Source organism: Salminus brasiliensis, chromosome 14, assembly GCF_030463535.1.
Source record: "Salminus brasiliensis chromosome 14, fSalBra1.hap2, whole genome shotgun sequence".
NCBI lineage: Eukaryota > Metazoa > Chordata > Actinopteri > Characiformes > Bryconidae > Salminus > Salminus brasiliensis.
This window is the reverse complement of record NC_132891.1, coordinates 34,848,638-34,867,524: the sequence shown is the minus strand read 5'-3', so window position 1 is coordinate 34,867,524 and position 18,887 is coordinate 34,848,638. Positions and strand designations below refer to the sequence as shown.

Below are 18,887 nucleotides of genomic sequence, written 5' to 3'. Positions count from 1 at the left end.
TCACTCAGTTATAAAACGTGTTTTAATTATTTTAATTATTTTAACTGTTTTAAATTATTTCTTTTCGTATTTTCAGCGAGAATTTGAATATAAATGATATTTACATTCATAACTCTAACTCTAGCTTTCGTTTTTTGTTTGTTTTGCTACTTTGCTAATATACAGCACACCGACTTTTCTCGTTAAAAAATATTTTTTTTAAAGAGTTTTTTAAAGCATCCATACTTAGATTGCAGTAAAGTATGATTTTTCAGCCAATACAAAACCAATATATCATACTGCTGTCCAAAATACCGTTGCGGCCCATCTCATGTTTGCTCAAGCCCACCTGGATGTTTTTTTAGGACGTTTTAAGCAAATTCACAGCACTATATTTGCATTATTCACAAAATAACCCCAAAAAATCCAAAAACTAAACATAATCCCAACTGTGAAACATGGTGGAGGGTTGCTGGTTTGACAGTTATACTTGTGAAGCTGCCAGTGTTGGCCCTCAAGCAAGGCCTGTAACCCTGTCTGCTCCAGGGATGCTGTAGCATGGCTGACCCTGCACCCTGACCCTGGGATTTACAGCAGAGTTCAACAGTGCAGAATAATGACAGTACAGGTAGTGTAGAATATGGGCCAATATGAAAAGTAATAGATCCACAGCATTGATTTTGAGACACTTTTTAATTACACTGAAGGATGAAATGCTGAATGAGTGAAAATGCAGGAGTATAGAGGAATATTATCAGGGTACATAATTTAAAATATCCATTAATGACATTGTTCTGATCATAATTCATAAACCTGTTCACTACCTGTAGAAATGTTCATTCTGAGCAGTGTTAACTTTAACTGTGCTGTTCCACTGTTACTGACAGCTTCACTGGTAAGATCCTCAGAGGACTGACAAACCTGTGAGAGAAATACGGTAAGACTCGCTCAGTGAAGGAGTGTTTTATGGTGCGCAGGTGTGTGTTGGTCAGAATATCAGTGAAGGTCACTTTCCCTTTGGCCCAGTCCAGCTGCACTCTGACCCTCTGCAGCTTGTCTTTAGGCGTGAGGGAGTGGACTGACTGTCCCGGGCAGTGTGTCCAGTATTTGTTTTTGGCGTTCCAGTAGCTCAGACTCCAGACTTTGTCACTGAAAGAGTCTCCCTTTCTTGTTACAGACTCTGGGATCAACCCCAGTTCCCATCTACCGCAGTCTCCAACCTGGACGTCCCAGCAGTGTGTCCCTGAGGTAAAACCCTCAGAACCCAAAACACACACATACTTATCAAATCTCTCTGGATTATCAGGAACTGATGATGTGTGGTTTCTCTTCTCTACAGCGGTGAGATCTTCGGACAGGTGGAGGCGTGGGTGTGCAGTGTTGGGGTCCAGAGTAACAGGAGCTGAGAAGGAGTAAAACAGCTTTGGAGGAAGATTCCAGAACGGGACGTTTAATGAACACCTCACTGTAGGTGTAAATACACTAACACCTCACACGATCGCTGCTACATCAACCCACAGTATTAAAAATGTCCACTGGGTGCTACAGGATATTAATTCTTTACTTCTTTTACATTTGTAACCATTTTAATTTGGGTCATTTTTCAACTTTACTTTCTCTAACGCTCTGATACACACCAGATACACCCTGGTTAGCTGACTAGCTCTTTCTAATTTCACCCTCAGCCAGCTTTATCGAGGAATTTAGAGAGCTGACATTTTTACATTCACAAATTCAGTTCTGGATTGAAGGTAGTTGTTTTAGTTGCACGACTTACTGTACTGCACAATCTCCTGCATCTTCTCCCACACTCTGAACTTCAGGTTGGAAAGGTGTTTGGCTACATTGATCAGAGCTCCTGATGTCTTCTCTGGATGCTTTGGTGAGCGCTGAACTCTGAAAGTAGAAGATTTCACTGTATAAAGTTCACAGCCTGTCATTTATTGACCTAATCATCAATATTTGATTCCATTTATTGCCTCCAATCAATAATTCTGTTGTTTCTGTCAAATCAATATTTCTGCTGCTGTTCTCCTTCCTCCAACATTAACCCACAATCCTTCTTCACCTTCATTCCATTACAATACACTCATATTTACAATCAGTCCAATAGACTGTGGATTTAAATGGAGTCAGTATTTGAACAGTAGATAAAATGGGTGATCTGACACTGACTTACTGTTTCTCTGTAGACTTGAAGTTCTGAGAGGAGAAAGAAAGAGAACAGCTTTAAAAATGAAGAGTCTTTTCAGGTGGATTTCAGATGAAATTGAGGAAGAAATTCATGTCTAAAGTCCCGAACCACACTGATCAAACACACACCAGTATGAGAGAGAGAGAGAGATGGTAAAGAGACTCTTACTTGTAAGAACTGAACGTCCTCAGCTTCCATCTCCTTCTCTATGTTTCTGATTGTGTCTGAAAGAGATGATATTTCTCCATTCATCTCCTCAATCTTCCTCCTCATCATCTGACTCTTCTGCTCCTCTTCCTCCTTCAGTGCAGCTATCCTTGCTGCTTCTTCATCTCTCAGAAACTGGTGAAGCTTCTCAAACTCCTCCTTTATCTGCCTCTCTGTGTGCTGGACCTGCGTCTGGAATGAGAGACCATCAGGAAACACCACCTCTAACAGATGTTCTACAAGCTTTTACCTCCTACAGGACAAGTGGACACTCCTCACAAACATGACCAGATGATGGATCACCTGAATGTGGGCTGCTGTTCGGTCATAGTCTTCTTTAGCTTCCTCTAAGACCTTCAGGTTCTTCTGTAGAGGCTCCAAAGCAGTCTGGAGTTTAGTCTGGAAATGAACCATGGTTTATTTCAGTAGCACTTCTTACTGTAGATCAGTGGCAATAAAACAACAGAGCATTCATAGTTATTGGTTAATAATTCACTCCAATGATCTGCCCTTTGCCTTGAAACCACACACTGGCACCTTCACCTTCTGCTTCTGAACTGAGACTGTCTGACTGCCTAGAGTTTAGAAATGGAAGCACTAGAAGAAATCTCCTACCTTAAGGTCAGTCACAGCTTCATCTACTGGACAGCAGTCATGAGTTTTGTGTTTCTTTGTGCCCCGACACACCAAACACACCGGCTGCTGATCGTCCAAACAGAAGAGCTTGAGTTTCTCATTGTGCAGACTGCAGACCACCTCAGACCCTGCTGAAGATCTCTGACTCCTGCTCTCTAGAAGAGCTTCACAGACGTTCCTCAGAGCCACATTACGGAGGGGTATCTCTTTGCAAGATGCTCTCCTGCAAACTGGACATTCTCGAGACCCCTTAGTCTCCCAGAATGTCTGCAGACAGGTTCTACACACACTGTGGCTACACAGCAGAACAACAGGATCCCTGAAGATCTCACAGCACACAGGACAGGAAAGCTCTTCTTCTGAAAGAGGGGTTCTAGCAGCCATGTCCTCCAACTGCTTCTGTTCAACAGCTTCTCATTGTTGTCTGAATGAAGTGAATGCTGGTCAGAGTGGCAGTGTAGGATTCACTTCCGCCAACAAGTAGAGGGAGTGTAGAGGAGGAGGAGGAGGAGTGGCTTCAGGAAATGAGGAGTCACTCTGGTCACTTCACGCTGGTGCTTCAAAGGGTTCTGTGAGCGATGCCAGAGAAGAACCACTTTTGGTTCCATAAAGAACCATGTTCATAGAAGACATTTTCACCCTTACACATCTCAAAAAAGGTATCACTTGAATAGCTCTTTAAAAAAACCTTTTATGGTTAAGGGTGTAATTGTGAGCTTTCTCCACCAGGTGGCATCAGTTATAACAACCTGAAACCAGGAGCTCTCAAATTAGTGGAGGTCATCAGTTTCTGTGAATCTGCTGACACACTGGAAGATGACCACAGTAATGTGACCATACAGCGCAGTGTTATGCCATGTGTCTATAGCGTTCACACACCTCCAAATAATAAATTTAGCTTAGCTGTCTATTGTCCTGTCACTATGGCCCAGGGGTTGTGAGTTCGAATCCCGAGCCATGCCGTTTTATCATCAGAGGCCGGAGTGTTTTTGGGTAACAGTACTTCCTGACCATTTAGTCCATAGGTACAGTCATGAATGGCTTTTATGACCTGACCTGCAGATTGGCACCACTTGCACCACTTCTTTACTGAGCTTTAAGCTCCAGGAGGTACAGTTTGTACTCTCACAAGTATGTGTTTTATGTTCCAGCAGAAGCATGCTCTGACAATGTACCTATAGTAATCTAGCTACCTAGATAGTAGGGGTGTCACGGTATGTGTATTTGTACCGAACCACCATGGTAGGGCGGTCTGTGTACGCGGTCACACAGTGAATTCATGGTACACACTATTTGGTTGGAAAAAGTGTTTACACAAGCATGCATGCCACCCGGGTACCTTAAGCTGTGAGCTGTTCTGGGAACTATAGTGGTTTCGGATTGTTGGTTTGGCAACTGTAGTCTTGTTTGCCCCCACCACCACGTCCCTCCTCCTCCTCCTTTTCATTCGGGTCTTGCACCTCCTTGCTGTCGTAGAGAGACTCAGGTGCTGTTTTTTCTCTCTGTAACTTTTCCCCGTTGTACCGAACCGTGAGCAACAAAGCCCAGAGTAAACTGTAAATACTAGGGCTGTAGCGCTGTCCAAGGTGCTGATGACCTGGCCCCGCCGATCAGCACTGCTGTATCGGACAGCTGCCTTCACAGCATGGCTAAATGGGGGAGTGGATGATGGGCACACAGCTGGAGCACCCTAACAACTCCACCTGACACCACTCAGGCCAGCTGTTGGGAGCAAAGGCAGAACTCTCATGCTCCACACCACAGACGAGCTAACCCTGTTTCTGTTCTTCACGCTCTATCTCACTCTTACGAGATCTTAGGAGATCAGACCGTGCCATGGTTGAGGTGGCTGATCTCCTCTTCCTTTTCATTTCACTTTAGCATGCCTGTGTTGAGGCTGTGACCGTTCAAAAGATGTTTCGTAAGCTGCTCCTTCTCCAACGGCAGTTGGATGTTTACCACAGACAATGCTTACTAAGTGATTAGGAGTTTGTCAAGTGATTGTCATGTGATGTTGCCACCAACTTCCAACAGCTAAAAAAATAACATTGCTCAAGAGGGGAAGCTGGTGGAAAAGAATGGCAATGTAGTCGGTGGATACACGAGGTAATGTGGTCGAAGATTTCCAATAGCAAAGCATCACCGTTGCCTGTCTTGATTTCCAGCTCAAAGGGCAGGTTTTCCTCAAGACGTACAGACTTGGTCATGGCAGCCAAAAAACATTGTTTAAAATGATGTGTTGATGAGAAGGTCAGGAGGCATCTGTGTAAACTCCGCCAGCAAATTCTGATTAATAGAAACTGATCAGCTCCTCACATCTGAGAGCTCCTTGTTTCAGGTTGGTGATGAACTGATGCCACCTAGTGGAGAAATCACACAGTTACAATAGAGTATCTGACTGACCCCTCCTTTTTCAAAGCCCCTCCTCCTCTACACTGGGTCTGGATCTTGAAGTGTGATTTCTGAAAGGAGCTGAAACTCACTCAGCGGGATAAAGGGCTACAGCGTCTGATTCTCCACCATGCTGCTCTGATCATCACAGACGTCCTGAAAGTGAAAGTGAAGTTGGGACTGAAGGAGCCATTACAGAGAAGCAGCACAGCAGCAGTTGGAGGACATGGCTGCTAGAACCCCTCTTTCAGAAGAAGAGCTTTCCTGTCCTGTGTGCTGTGAGATCTTCAGGGATCCTGTTGTTCTGTCCTGTAGCCACAGTGTGTGTAGAACCTGTCAGCAGACGTTCTGGGAGACTAAGAGGTCTCGAGAATGTCCAGTTTGTAGGAGAAGATCCTCGAAACTTGAGCCTCCTACTAACCTGGTACTGAAGAACGTCTGTGAGGCTTTTCTAGAGAGCAGCAGTCAGAGATCTTCAGCAGGGTCTGAGGTGGTCTGCAGTCTGCACAATGAGAAACTCAAGCTTTTCTGTTTGGACGATCAGCAGCCAGTGTGTGTGGTGTGTCGGGACTCGAGGAAACACAGAAATCACCGCTTCTGTCCAATTGATGAGGCTCTGACTGAAAAGGTTTGATGTCTGTTTTGTTATTATTGTTATTTTCATTGATGAAATCTAAATAAATCTAAATGTAAAAATGTCTCAGTTGAGAAGTGGATTAACCTGCTGTGTAAGATTGAGGGGAAGGCAGTTAGTGGGTGTGGATTCCAGGCAAAGATCAGAAAATATGAGTTAATCATAAACATGGAGAGATATGTTATCTTTTCTTTACTTTACTGAGCTGAAGGTTTCCATACTTTAAGAACCCAAACTACCTTTTAATTCCAGACTAAACTCCAGACTGCTTTGAAGCCTCTACAGAAGAACCTGAAGGTCTTAGAGGAAGCTAAAGAAGACTATGACCGAACAGCAACCCACATTCAGGTGATCCGTCATCTGGTCATGTTTGTGATGAGTGTCCACTTATCCTGTAGGAGGTAAAAGCTTGTAGAACATCTGTTAGAGGTGGTGTTTCCTAATGGTCTCTCATTGCAGACGCAGGCCCAGCACACAGAGAGGCAGATAAAGGAGGAGTTTGAGAAGCTTCACCAGTTTCTGAGAGATGAAGAAGCAGCAAGGATAGCTGCACTGAAGGAGGAAGAGGAGCAGAAGAGTCAGATGATGAGGAGGAAGATTGAGGAGATGAATGGAGAAATATCATCTCTTTCAGACACAATCAGAAACATAGAGAAGGAGATGGAAGCTGAGGACGTTCAGTTCTTACAAGTAAGAGTCTCTTTACCAGAAGTGATGAAATTTCATGAAATCCCAATTAGAAAAGCAGAGGGCGTTTATCGTGAAACGACGGATACAGGAGATGGAATAAAGACAGGAAGAGGAGAGAAAGGTAGATTCAACTAGCTACAGTTAATAAGGTTAATAAACATTTGTAATGTAAAGTTACATCACAGTAGGCCTTCATATGGGCTACAGGTAGTCACTGTGCTGTTTGGTGACATGGTGTGTTCCACACTCAACATGGACCAGAGGAAGCGAAGAACACTGTCCCTACTGTGAAACATGGAGGAGGCTCTGTTATGTTCTGGGGCTGCTTCGCTGCATCTGGCACAGGGTATCTTGAATCTGTGCAGGGTACAATGAAATCTCAAGACTATCAAGGGATTCTAGAGAGAAATGTGCTGCTCAGTGTCAGAAAGCTTGGTCTCATTTTACATTTACATTTACATTTATGGCATTTAGCTGACGTTCTTATCCAGAGCGACTTACAAGGTTACTCGTATTACAGAGGTCATGGGTCATTTGCAGGTCATGGGTCTTGCAATAGGATAATGACCCAAACACACAGCTAAAAACACCCAAGAATGGCTAAGAGGAAAACATTGGCTATTCTGAAGTGGCCTTCTTTGAGCCATGACCTAAATCATATTGAACATCTTTGGAAGGAGCTGAAACATGCTGTCTGAAAAAGCACCCTTCAAACCTGAGACAACTGAAGCAGTTTGCTCATGAGGAGTGGGCAAAAATACCTGCTGAGAGGTGCAGAAGTCTCACTGACAGTTACAGGAATCATTTGATTGCAGTGATTGCCTCAAAAGGTTGTGCAACAAAATATTAAGTGCCATCAGGGTGCCATCATTTCTGTCCAGGCCTTTTTCATGAGTTTAAAATAATTCTGTTGAAGCATGGTTGAAAAGCAATGTTTGACTTCCATTGGTTAATATTCATAGCATTTTTATTTATTATCACTTTTGTCAAATTCAATTTATTTCTGTGACTATTGTGGGTTCTTCTTTCATTAACCGAGGGGTACAAACAATTTTGTCCATGTGTGTATATGCCAAAGGCATTGGGAATGCAGGTTAATGTGAATAGGGATATATAGTCTTCCCCACCTGAAAAGACTCAAAAAAGACTCACTTAAAGCTGTTCTCTTTCTTTCTCCTCTCAGAGCTTCAAGTCTACAGAGAAACAGTAAGTCAGTGTCAGATCACCCATTTTATCTACTGTTCAAATACTGACTCAAAAATGTACATAGAATAGAATTTGACAGTCTTCTATTTTCAGAGTTCAGCACTCACCAAAGGATCTAGAAGTACCAGGAGCTCTGATCAATGTAGCCAAACACCTTTCCAACCTGAAGTTCAGAGTGTGGGAGAAGATGCAGGAGATTGTGCAGTACAGTAAGTCGTGTTCCTCTCAGGGTTGATCTCTCAGACTCAGTCTGCTTCCAGATTGAGGAGAATTTTCAACTTCAATTTGAGAGAAAGACGACGACCAGACTCCTCTCTCTCTCTCTGCATACTACCATGTATAAAGACTCCTCACGTCCTTCAGTTTCCTGTGAAAACTTGTGCATTAATAGAGCTACGTCTGATCCCAGCAAACATGCTCATGCGGAGTTCCCATGGGTGAAATGTGGGCTGGGTGGGTACTGGGACCCAGTACAATGTTACAACCCACACTAATCTCACAAGGGTCCCATCTAGGCCCCATGTGCAGTGTACTATCCAGATAAGGCCCATGTTTAACCCTTCCTGGTCCCATCACTGACCCTGGTGGGCATCTATATGTGGGGCCAACATGGAACCTATGGACAAAATGTTCTGGTTCCCAGTTGGGCTGCCCAAACAGACCCCATATGGGCATGTTATCTAGGATAACTAGCTGGGTTCTCTCCTAATTTTACTTGGGAGCAGTGTCTTCTCAAGGCTTCTCAAGGCTTCTCAACATTCTGAGATCACTCTGAATCTTCTGGACATTCCTCCCTGGCCTCTAGTTCTTCATTCCATCCCGTTCTTTATTTATCCCAACTAATTCATATTTCATCCTGACTCCTCTACTATTCGTCCCAACCACTCCTTTCTTCTCCCTGCCTCTATTCTAAGTCCAAAGACGTCTTGGATCTTGGTCTTAATGATCAAAATATCCTGCCTTATGTGTGCAACCTTCACAACATGCCATCAATGCTCTATTAATCTAGTTCTTGCCCTCTTGCTTGTGGCCTCTCAATCCTATCAATGGCAGTCTGTAGCTGTTACATTCCTGCAGGTTTTGGGCTCTATCTCCTTGCATGCTTACCTTCTGCAGTCCAAGCTTGACTGCACCAATTTTGTTGATTCACCCCAATGTGCAAGCAGCAATTTATCTCCCTTCAGGGCTACCTCAACTACACCAACTATGTTGTCCCTCAGGGGAGTGATGTAGCTACTTAGACATTGAATTTGAGTAAGACCCAAACAGAAGTCAATAATTACTTAGGTGATAATTCTGAAGGAACTTCTGTGCACAGTCAACACAGAACTAGAGGCGTGTCCCATTGACTCCCACTCACAGTGTAGGAAGTATCAGCCTGCATAGTTGTTTACAGTCCCTGGACCAAAGATTAAACTTGGCCAGGAGACAACTTCCTGTTATTGTAGAGTGGCTTCCTAACCTCCTAAAGTGGAGTGCAAGTCTAAATGTGGTAAGGAAGTGTAGAAGTGGACGTGATCTGCTAGTTGTTTCAGCGTCTATGAGGGAGCAGTCGTAGAGCCTAGTGTAACCTGAACGCTCGCACCAGCCAGTTCACACCAGGACATGAGGTACTGCTTTTGTCTAGCAGTGAAATCAAGCCACTGCTCAGACTGAGATTGAAGTGTGGAGGTGTGCTGTGGTGGATGGACTGGTTGCGAGCTGAAGTGGGGAAAGTGGAGGCAAACTAACCCATAACAAAGAGGAGGTTCCAGTCTTTGCTTGGACTGGAGGGATGGCAAGAGAACAGCAGTTATCCACCAGAGCAGTAGCCATGTCTGACTTCGTAAAGACGTCTGAAACAGGCACAGATGATTGTCAAAAGGTTTTAAGGACCTGAAAGACGATCTGTTTAAGGGCACTACTTTACAAAGTCTTGACGTTACTAAGCCGTTTTTCTGTAAACACTTAACTTAGGTGAAGGGCTTGCGGACTGTGCTGTTGCAGAAAAGTTGGGGGGTGGGGACTTGGCCTTCAACTGACTGTGGATTCTTTTAGGGACTTTCTACTTGGTAGACATGTAGGACTGGAGACAGAGCACTGAACAAATGTGCGATTAGACAAAGTGAGACTTGAAATCCAGGGTCACCTGGTAATATCTGACCTTGCAAATTTTTATGTCAAGACTGGATAAATCTGCACATTTGGAGCACTGGCATTTAATAAACACCTCCTTTTGCATCCCCTTTTAAGCCTTTCCCATCACAGGGACAACTGTTGTCTCCCATCTCCTTGAACTTGCAACTTTCCTTGCCTCATTTCAACACACTGTTTCTTTTAGTGATGTTGTGCCTAGCAGCACTTTCCATGGTCGTCCTTCTTTGGTGGCACAAATGGACAAGAATAGCAGTTATTTATAATATGTATGAAACATTAACATGCATAAATTAAGATGTATATAAAAGTGGATGTTCTCTTCTCTCCTCAGCCCCTGTTACTTTGGACCCCAACACTGCACACCCAAACCTCCACCTGTCTGATGATCTCACTGCTGTAGATAAGAGAGACCAGGGCTCATCACTTCCTGATAATCCAGAGAGATTTGATAAGTATGGGTGTGTTCTGGGATCTGAAGCTTTTAACTCAGGGACACACTGCTGGGACGTCCAGGTTGGAGACAGTGATGACTGGTCACTGGGTTTGATACCAGAGTCTGTATCGAGAAAGGGAGACTCTTTCTGGCGTTCACTGTGGAGACTCAACTACAGTAAAGGCACTGGCAAGTACTGGATCCGCTGCCCAGGAGCGCCACGTCACTATGTCACACCTAAGGAGAAGCTGCAGAGTCTGAGAGTGCAGCTGGACTGGGACAGGGGCGAGCTGACCTTCACTGATCTACCAACCAATGCACACCTGCACACTATAACACATACTTTCACTGATAGAGTTCTGCCATACTTCTGCAATGTGACTCCTTGTCCTCTGAGGATCTTAGCAGGAAAGACGTCGGTAGCAGTGGAACAACACAGTGGAAGTTGACGGTGCTCTTTTATTGGATCTCCAAATCTGGGTTGAAGGTATGGAGTCCATGGGGGAGTGAACAAAAGAGCTTCTGTTCCAGAAAGAGATTAAAATCTGATCATGTGACGTCATAAACCCCTTCTAACTCCTTAACTGTGTGATCTTTTGGTTCTCTGAAGAACCTTGTTAGTAGACAGCAATGCCCCTACAAGATCTAGTAGAAAGCCTTCTTCCCTGGACAGTAGAGACTAAGGTTACTCTTTTTAATACCCTTGATTTCAGAAGAAACGATGGATGAGCAGGTGTCCCAATAGTTCTGTCCACATATGGTGCTTTTCCACTGTATGGTATCTACACTACTTGACTCACATTTTGGTACCTGGTTCGTTTTCCGGCTACCACATCTCAAAACACTACACTATAGATTTAAAATGGGCATCTAAACAGATTTTCAGATTTCAAATGGGTTTGTTTAAAGCTTATCTGTCATATTAAGAGAGTAAAATAAAGAATTTGTGGTAAATCATTTTTGGTAACTAGCTATGTTAGCAACAAGCTAACCGAGTTAGCACTGTGCTATTTATCAGCTCTATTTAAAAAAGACATGTTAGCTTGTTACAGACAGACAGTAACACATATCCACTTCTATGTCTCAGTTTGTAGATAACTCTTTATTTAAAGGCCTGAACTGTTTTTATTATCATAGCGTTTCTCCTACATGCCCAGCCAGATGGTGAAAGAAAATGTATCCGATAATAAAATATCCTGTGTAAAAAAAGTTAATGTGAGTCTGTTAAGAGTCTATTCAGAACAAACAGTGATGGTCAATCGGCAGCTTCACAATATGACATACACACATACAAGAAATTGTTGGTACCCCTCAGTTAATGAAAGAAAAACCCACAATTGTCACAGAAATAACTTGAATCTGACAAAAGTAATAATAAATAAAAATTCTATGAAAATTAACCAATGAAAATCCGACATTGATTTTGAACCATGCTTCAACAGAATTATTTTTACAGAAATGGTACCCCTGAAAATAATGTGAGCAAAGGGAGATGTTAAATGAAGGTGTCTCCACTAATTAGCACCACAGGTGTCTACAATCTTGTAATCAGTCAGTGGGCCTATATATAGGGCTACAGGTAGTCACTGTGCTGTTTGGTGACATGGTGTGTACCACACTCAACATGGACCAGAAGAAGCGAAGGAAAGAGTTGTCTCAGGAGAAAGAAAATTATAGACAAGCATGTTAAAGGTAAAGGTTATAAGACCATCTCCAAGCAGGTTGATGTTCCTGTGACTACAGTTGCAGATATTATTCAGAAATGTAAGATCCATGGGACTGTAGCCAACCTCCCTGGACGTGGCTGCAGGAGGAAAATTGATGACAAATCAAAGAGACGGATAATATGAATGGTAACAAAAGAGCCCAGAAAAACTTAAGAGATTAAAGGTGAACTTCAAGCTCAAGGAACATCAGTATCAGATCAAACCATCCATCATTGTTTGAGCCAAAGTGGACTTCATGGGAGATGACCAAGGAGGACACCATTGTTGAAAACAAATCATAAAACATCCAGACTGAAATTTGCCAAACTACATGTTGACAAGCCTCAAAGCTTCTGGGAGAATGTCCTATAGACAGATGAGACAGAAATTTAACTTTTTTCCAAGGCACATCAGCTCTATGTTCACAGATGGAAAAATTAAGCATATCAAGAAAAGAACACTGTCCCAACTGTGAAACATGGAGGAGGCTCTGTTATGTTATGGGGCTGCTTTGCTGCATCTGGCACAGGGAGTCTTGAATCTGTGCAGGGTACAATGAAATCTCAAGACTGTCAAGGGATTCTAGAGGGAAATGTGCTGCCCAGTGTCAGAAAGCTTGGTCTAATTTGCAGGTCATGGGTCTTGCATCAGGATAATGACCCAAACACACAGTCAAAAACATTGGACTATGCTGAAGAGCTATTCTGCCTTCTATGAGCCCTGACCTAAATCCTATTGAGCATCTTTGGAAGGAGCTGAAACATTCCGTCTGGAAAAGGCACCCTTCAAACCTGAAACAAGTGTTTGCTCAAAATAGGAGTGAGCCAAAATACCTGCTAAGAGGTGTAGAAGTCTCATTGACAGTTACAGGAATCATTTAATTGCAGTTATTGCCTCAAACAGTTGTGCAACAAAATATTAAGTAAAGGGTACCATCATTTCTGTCCAGGCCTGTTTCATGAGTTAATTTTTTTAATAATTCTGTTAAATCATGGTTGAAAAGTAATGTCTGACTTTAATTAGTTAATTTTCATAGCATTTTTATTTATTATTATTTTTGTCAGATTCTAGTTATTTCTGTGACCATTGTGGGTTTTTCTTTCATTAACCGAGGGGTACCAACAATTTTGTCCACGTGTGTAGCAACCGATGTCGTCAAGTGCATTTCATCACTGTCCAGTGAAAAACGCATCTCCAAAAATGGCAACTTTACAGGAGGAGGAAAAAACCTTAACTTTCAATGAAAGTCAATGTAAAAGTATAATTAATTAATCTTTTAAGCTTTAATCATTTTGAAGCTTCTTTTTATTGGTCCTTTCATTCAGAATTCTTTACAAAGTGTACAGAAGCAGTTACAGGGTTCAAACTATGGAGAAAACTAAAAATGGACAAAAATTGAGATACATGTTATTCATTGGACAGCAGCGATATACACAATAGCACATGGCACAACAATAATTAGCTAATGTAGCTAGATAGTCTGTAGACACAAAGCCTATGTCAGTGAAATGCGTCAACTACTTTAAGGCCAAAAACAGGCTTTGTCATCAGTAGCGACCATTGAAATAGCTATTCGCCCAAAAGCTTCGAGAGATTAGCTCGGAGATGTTACAAATGGCTAGTTTGTGCTGGATGTTTGCATTGTGTCTCATAGAGTGACGGTTTTCTCTCCAAGGGGACACGTCAATTCTTATTCTCTGCTCGGCTCGCTTGGAACCATGAGTGAGCCGGTACTAAAAAGTATCCGGTTCCAGGTACCAGGTACCAGATTTGCCTAATCGAAAAGCAAAAGATGCTGTGTAGAGTAGTGTACCATCTTGAACTGTGATCTTTTATAGGTGTGATTTCTTGACATCCTCCCTCTCACAGCTTCCTCGATCTCATCCATAAGAAGGATTATTCCGTTTGGAGGATCCTTTAGATCCTCCCTTGTCTTCAGATATTAGCAGAAACATCTTTAAGAATGAAAGGATCTTTAAGAAAATAACCTCAAAACAAAACAGTATGAACACTCTGGAACCTGAAGTTCACATAAAAAGTCCTAAAGTTGTTCTTCAATAAAAATAATAAATTCCTACAACAACAAAATGCAGCTCATGTTTCAACGTGTCCCTACTCATGGAAGTTTCTGCACGCCATAAGGAGGACAATATGAAGAAGAAGATATTTACGAATATGAAATATAGCTACACCCACATTTTACCTCCTTAATCTGGAAGATCTGGACTTTACAAAAACTGATCACCTTTACTCATCTGAGAGCTCCTTGTTTCAGGTTGGTGATGAACTGATGCCACCTAGTGGAGAAAGCACACAGAATAGAGTATCTGACTGACTTCCTTCTTTCTCAAAGCCCCTCCACCTCTACACTCCCTCCACCTGTTGGAGGAAGTAAATCTCATACTGTCACTCTGATCTTTCTTCACTCTGCATTTACTCCACTCAGAGACTCCAACAAGAAGCTGTTCAACACTGACTGGATGGTTCTGGATCCTGAGGTGTGATTTCTGAAAGGAGCTGAAACTCACTCAGTGGGATAAAGGTCTACAGCGGCTGATTCTCCACCATGCTGCTCTGATCATCACAGACGTCCTGAAAGTGAAAGTGAAGTTTGGACTGAAGGAGCCATTACAGAGAAGCAGCACAGCAGCAGTTGGAGGAAATGGCTGCTAGAACCCCTCTTTCAGAAGAAGAGCTTTCCTGTCCTGTGTGCTGTGAGATCTTCAGGGATCCTGTTGTTCTGTCCTGTAGCCACAGTGTGTGTAGAACCTGTCTGCAGACGTTCTGGGAGACTAAGGGGTCTCGAGAATGTCCACTTTGTAGGAGAAGATCCTCGAAAGAAGAGCCTCCTCTTAGCCTTACAATAAAGAACCTGTGTGAAGCTCTTCTAGAGAGCAGGAGTCAGAGATCTTCAGCAGGGTCTGAGGTGGTCTGCAGTCTGCACAATGAGAAACTCAAGCTCTTCTGTTTGGACGATCAGCAGCCGGTGTGTTTGGTGTGTCGGGACTCGAGGAAACACAAAACTCACGACTGCTGTCCAGTAGATGAAGCTGTGGCTGACCTTAAGGTAGGAGATTTCTTCTAGAGCTTCCATTTCTAAACTCTAGAAAGTCTTTCTCAGTTCAGAAGCAGATCAACCTGTTCTGTGTGTTGGAGGTGAAGTCTGTCAGTGGGAGTGGTTTCAGAGCAACAGCAAACAGCATGAGTGAATTATCAGTCTGTAGATATTATATTTAATTCAGGTTTATACTGGATAGAGCTTTTCATACTGGCTGTAAAGTGATTTAGGAACATGGGTTCTAAAACTACACTACTACACTACTGTTCTCTCGTCCAACAAACTCAAACCCATAAGATGATAAAAGAGCTCCTCCATACTGAGAAGAACACTGGATAACTGTGCTTTAGAGAAGAGTTCAGTTTAACAACACAACTACACTTTCACTCAGAGGGTTTAATCATAGCACTGATAGTCTGGTTGCAGTGAGTTCCAGACTTCACCCAAACCAGGACTGACAACCTAATAACCAATCAATTACCAATCAATAACCAATCAGCTCTACCTTCATCTCAAATAGAAGGGACCCGGGATGGCAAATCACTTTTAAGGCTCCACCCATAGACTCTCCACTATATGTGAGACTGCTGGCAAATGAAATATCTAAAGTAAGTGGACACTGTAAAGAGCAGAATTCACTCAGCTGATCTGTTGGGTTTGTTTTTATAGACTAAACTCCAGACTGCTTTAGAGTCTCTACAGAAGAACCTGAAGGTCTTAGAGGAAGCTAAAGAAGACTATGACCGAACAGCAGCCCACATTCAGGTGATCCATCATCTGGTCATGTTTGTGAGGAGTGTCCACTTATCCTGTAGGAGGTAAAAGCTTGTAGAACATCTGTTAGAGGTGGTGTTTCCTAATGGCCTCTCATTCCAGACGCAGGTCCAGCACACAGAGAGGCAGATAAAGGAGGAGTTTGAGAAGCTTCACCAGTTTCTGAGAGATGAAGAAGCAGCAAGGATAGCTGCACTGAAGGAGGAAGAGGAGCAGAAGAGTCAGATGATGAGGAGGAAGATTGAGGAGATGAATAGAGAAATATCATCTCTTTCAGACACAATCAGAAACATAGAGAAGGAGATGGAAGCTGAGGACGTTCAGTTCTTACAAGTAAGAGTCTCTTTACCATCTCTCTCTCTCTCTCTCTCTCTCTCTCTCTCATACTGGTGTGTGTTTGATCAGTGTGGTTCGGGACTTTAGACATGAATTTCTTCCTCAATTTCATCTGAAATCCACCTGAAAAGACTCTTCATTTTTAAAGCTGTTCTCTTTCTTTCTCCTCTCAGAACTTCAAGTCTACAGAGAAACAGTAAGTCAGTGTCAGATCACCCATTTTATCTACTGTTCAATTACTGACTCCATTTAAATCCACAGTCTATTGGACTGATTGTAAATATGAGTGTATTGTAATGGAATGAAGGTGAAGAAGGATTGTGGGTTAATGTTGGAGGAAGGAGAACAGCAGCAGAAATATTGATTTGACAGAAACAACAGAATTATTGATTGGAGGCAATAAATGGAATCAAATATTGATGATTAGGTCAATAAATGACAGGCTGTGAACTTTATACAGTGAAATCTTCTACTTTCAGAGTTCAGCGCTCACCAAAGCATCCAGAGAAGACATCAGGAGCTCTGATCAATGTAGCCAAACACCTTTCCAACCTGAAGTTCAGAGTGTGGGAGAAGATGCAGGAGATTGTGCAGTACAGTAAGTCGTGTTCCTCTCAGGGCTGATCTCTCAGACTCAGTCTGCTTCTGGACTGCTTCTTGCAGATGTTCTGGGTCTCCATGTTCTCTACATTGATCTGCAGGATCTAATTCAGGAGTCAGTTTCAGAGTCAGTAGGTCTGAAAATGTTCAACCATGTCCAGATCAGATCTGCCACTGGACTGTAAAACACCATTCACTACTGAACATCCCTTTTAGTGCTGCACTGAACTGGAGCTCCAGACTTAGTCCAGGATTAAAGTTGATCTGTGATCTGGAATCTTTCTCTAAAGCTGTTTTACTCAAAGTGAGGAAACAGTCTGTAGAGGTAAACCAGTTACTGAAATGGGAGAAAAACATGATGTTTCATTTGGTTCTCTCTCCTCAGCTCCTGTTACTCTGGACCCCAACACTGCATACCCACACCTCCACCTGTCTGATGATCTCACTGCTGTAGAAAACAGAAACCAGAGATCATCAGTTCCTGATAATCCAGAGAGATTTGATAAGCATGTGTGTGTTCTGGGTTCAGAGGGTTTTACCTCAGGGACACACTGCTGGTACGTCCAGGTTGGAGACAGTGATTACTGGGCACTGGGTTTGATCCCAGATTGTGTAACAAGAAAGGGAGACTGTTTCTGGGATTCAGTTTGGAGTCTGAGCTACTGGAAAAGCAGTGATGAATACTTAACACACTGCCCAGGACAGTCAGGTCAATACCTCACCCCTAAAGAGAAGCTGCAGAGAGTCAGAGTGCAGCTGGACTGGGACAGGGGAAAAGTGACCTTCACTGATCTTCTAACCAACACGCACCTGCACACTATAACACACACTTTCACTGAGAGAGTTTTACCGTATTTCTGGAACGGGTCTGTTGGTCCTCTGAGGATCTTACCAGTGAAGACGTCAGTAACAGTGGAACAGCACAGGTAAAGTTAACACTGCTCAGAATGAACATTTCTACAGGTAGTGAACAGGTTTATGAATTATCATCAGAAGAACGTCATTAATGTATATTTTAAATAATGTATCAGTACCATTACATCCTAACATGTGTGTGTAAATAAAATGATGATTATAAGAGTCATAGAGTGACTCCTGATATCATTCCATCATTAGAAACATTAGTGGAGTGAGATTTCACTCATTTTCAGACTGGATTTGATTTCTCTATCATTCTGCATTTTTCTCCTCATCCTCATCAGATGTAACATCTGAGCCCTCACCTAAACACTCACACCTGTTTGCATTTCTCCTCATAAACCACGGTCCCTTCCTTCTTTAAACTCTAAAGTCTTTCTCAGTTCTGATCCAAATGATTCTGTTATGTATGTTGGAGAATCTCTCTCAAAGAAACAGGAAGAGATACCAAGAAAAGAGAAATTCATCACTGTTTGGTTTTACACCAATTTAAATTAAATTAAAATTCATTAATATAGCACATTTCACAAAGAAACTTTACAGAGATCCATGTCCAAGCCTCTTTTGAGGAAAAACTCCCTCAGATCAAGAGGAAAAAACCTTGACAAGACTCACAAAGAGATCCCATCTTCCTCTGGTCGACCTTGAATAATAAGAATAATAAGCAAAATAAAAACAACAATAAAACAAAACTGAATTAAGAAAAAATGGCAAGTATGCATAAGCCATACAAGATGAAAACGTGAGTGAGAATGATAAAGTCCATATAGAAGCAGAAGTCAACAAATTCAAACCCATAAGATGATATAATAGCTCTTCTAAGCTGCAAAGAACACTGCATAACTGTGCTTAAGAGAAGGGTTCAGTTTAACAACTGTAAGGTATCAGCCGGCACTGCCTCTAATGCCAACCGCTATCCCCTGCCTCTTATGCCAATCACCTTTGAGGCACTGCAGCAAGCTTCCACATTCACTAAGCTGGACTAGTGC

General features: G+C 42.5%; 3 protein-coding genes across 3 annotated transcripts; 2 read left to right on the top strand and 1 right to left on the bottom strand.

The window, feature by feature from the left end:
• Positions 1-375: 375 nt before the first annotated feature.
• Positions 376-3,440, bottom strand: LOC140576798 (E3 ubiquitin-protein ligase TRIM35-like). The gene is made up of 6 exons (XM_072696421.1): positions 2,996-3,440; positions 2,684-2,779; positions 2,342-2,572; positions 2,159-2,181; positions 1,757-1,875; positions 376-1,381 (listed from the first exon to the last, which is right to left on the bottom strand). Exons 1-6 carry the CDS (start codon positions 3,398-3,400, stop codon positions 837-839), a joined length of 1,419 nt encoding a protein of 472 aa, XP_072552522.1. The 5' UTR covers positions 3,401-3,440; the 3' UTR covers positions 376-836.
• A 2,024-nt stretch (positions 3,441-5,464) lies between these two features.
• LOC140576727 (nuclear factor 7, brain-like) lies at positions 5,465-11,865 on the top strand. Its single transcript, XM_072696282.1, has 6 exons — positions 5,465-6,035; positions 6,294-6,389; positions 6,501-6,731; positions 7,915-7,937; positions 8,031-8,146; positions 10,405-11,865. Exons 1-6 carry the CDS (start codon positions 5,634-5,636, stop codon positions 10,953-10,955), a joined length of 1,419 nt encoding a protein of 472 aa, XP_072552383.1. The 5' UTR covers positions 5,465-5,633; the 3' UTR covers positions 10,956-11,865.
• A 2,780-nt stretch (positions 11,866-14,645) lies between these two features.
• Positions 14,646-18,064, top strand: LOC140534884 (E3 ubiquitin-protein ligase TRIM35-like). Its single transcript, XM_072656456.1, has 6 exons — positions 14,646-15,279; positions 15,940-16,035; positions 16,147-16,377; positions 16,554-16,576; positions 16,860-16,978; positions 17,366-18,064. Exons 1-6 carry the CDS (start codon positions 14,875-14,877, stop codon positions 17,908-17,910), a joined length of 1,419 nt encoding a protein of 472 aa, XP_072512557.1. The 5' UTR covers positions 14,646-14,874; the 3' UTR covers positions 17,911-18,064.
• The last annotated feature ends 823 nt before the right edge of the window (positions 18,065-18,887 follow it).

Bases quoted from the DNA above. Each gene is read 5' to 3' on its own strand.
- LOC140576798 (XM_072696421.1), bottom strand. From the start codon at position 3,400: ATGGCTGCTAGAACCCCTCTTTCAGAAGAAGAGCTTTCCTGTCCTGTG. The intron at 2,780-2,995 runs GTAGGAGATTTC...GTTCATTTCCAG, and splicing joins AAGCTGTGACTGACCTTAAG to ACTAAACTCCAGACTGCTTT. The intron at 1,876-2,158 runs GTAAGTCAGTGT...TTCTACTTTCAG, and splicing joins TTCAAGTCTACAGAGAAACA to AGTTCAGCGCTCACCAAAGC.
- LOC140576727 (XM_072696282.1), top strand. From the start codon at position 5,634: ATGGCTGCTAGAACCCCTCTTTCAGAAGAAGAGCTTTCCTGTCCTGTG. The intron at 6,390-6,500 runs GTGATCCGTCAT...CTCTCATTGCAG, and splicing joins GAACAGCAACCCACATTCAG to ACGCAGGCCCAGCACACAGA. The intron at 6,732-7,914 runs GTAAGAGTCTCT...TTCTCCTCTCAG, and splicing joins AGGACGTTCAGTTCTTACAA to AGCTTCAAGTCTACAGAGAA.
- LOC140534884 (XM_072656456.1), top strand. From the start codon at position 14,875: ATGGCTGCTAGAACCCCTCTTTCAGAAGAAGAGCTTTCCTGTCCTGTG. The intron at 16,036-16,146 runs GTGATCCATCAT...CTCTCATTCCAG, and splicing joins GAACAGCAGCCCACATTCAG to ACGCAGGTCCAGCACACAGA. The intron at 16,577-16,859 runs GTAAGTCAGTGT...TTCTACTTTCAG, and splicing joins TTCAAGTCTACAGAGAAACA to AGTTCAGCGCTCACCAAAGC.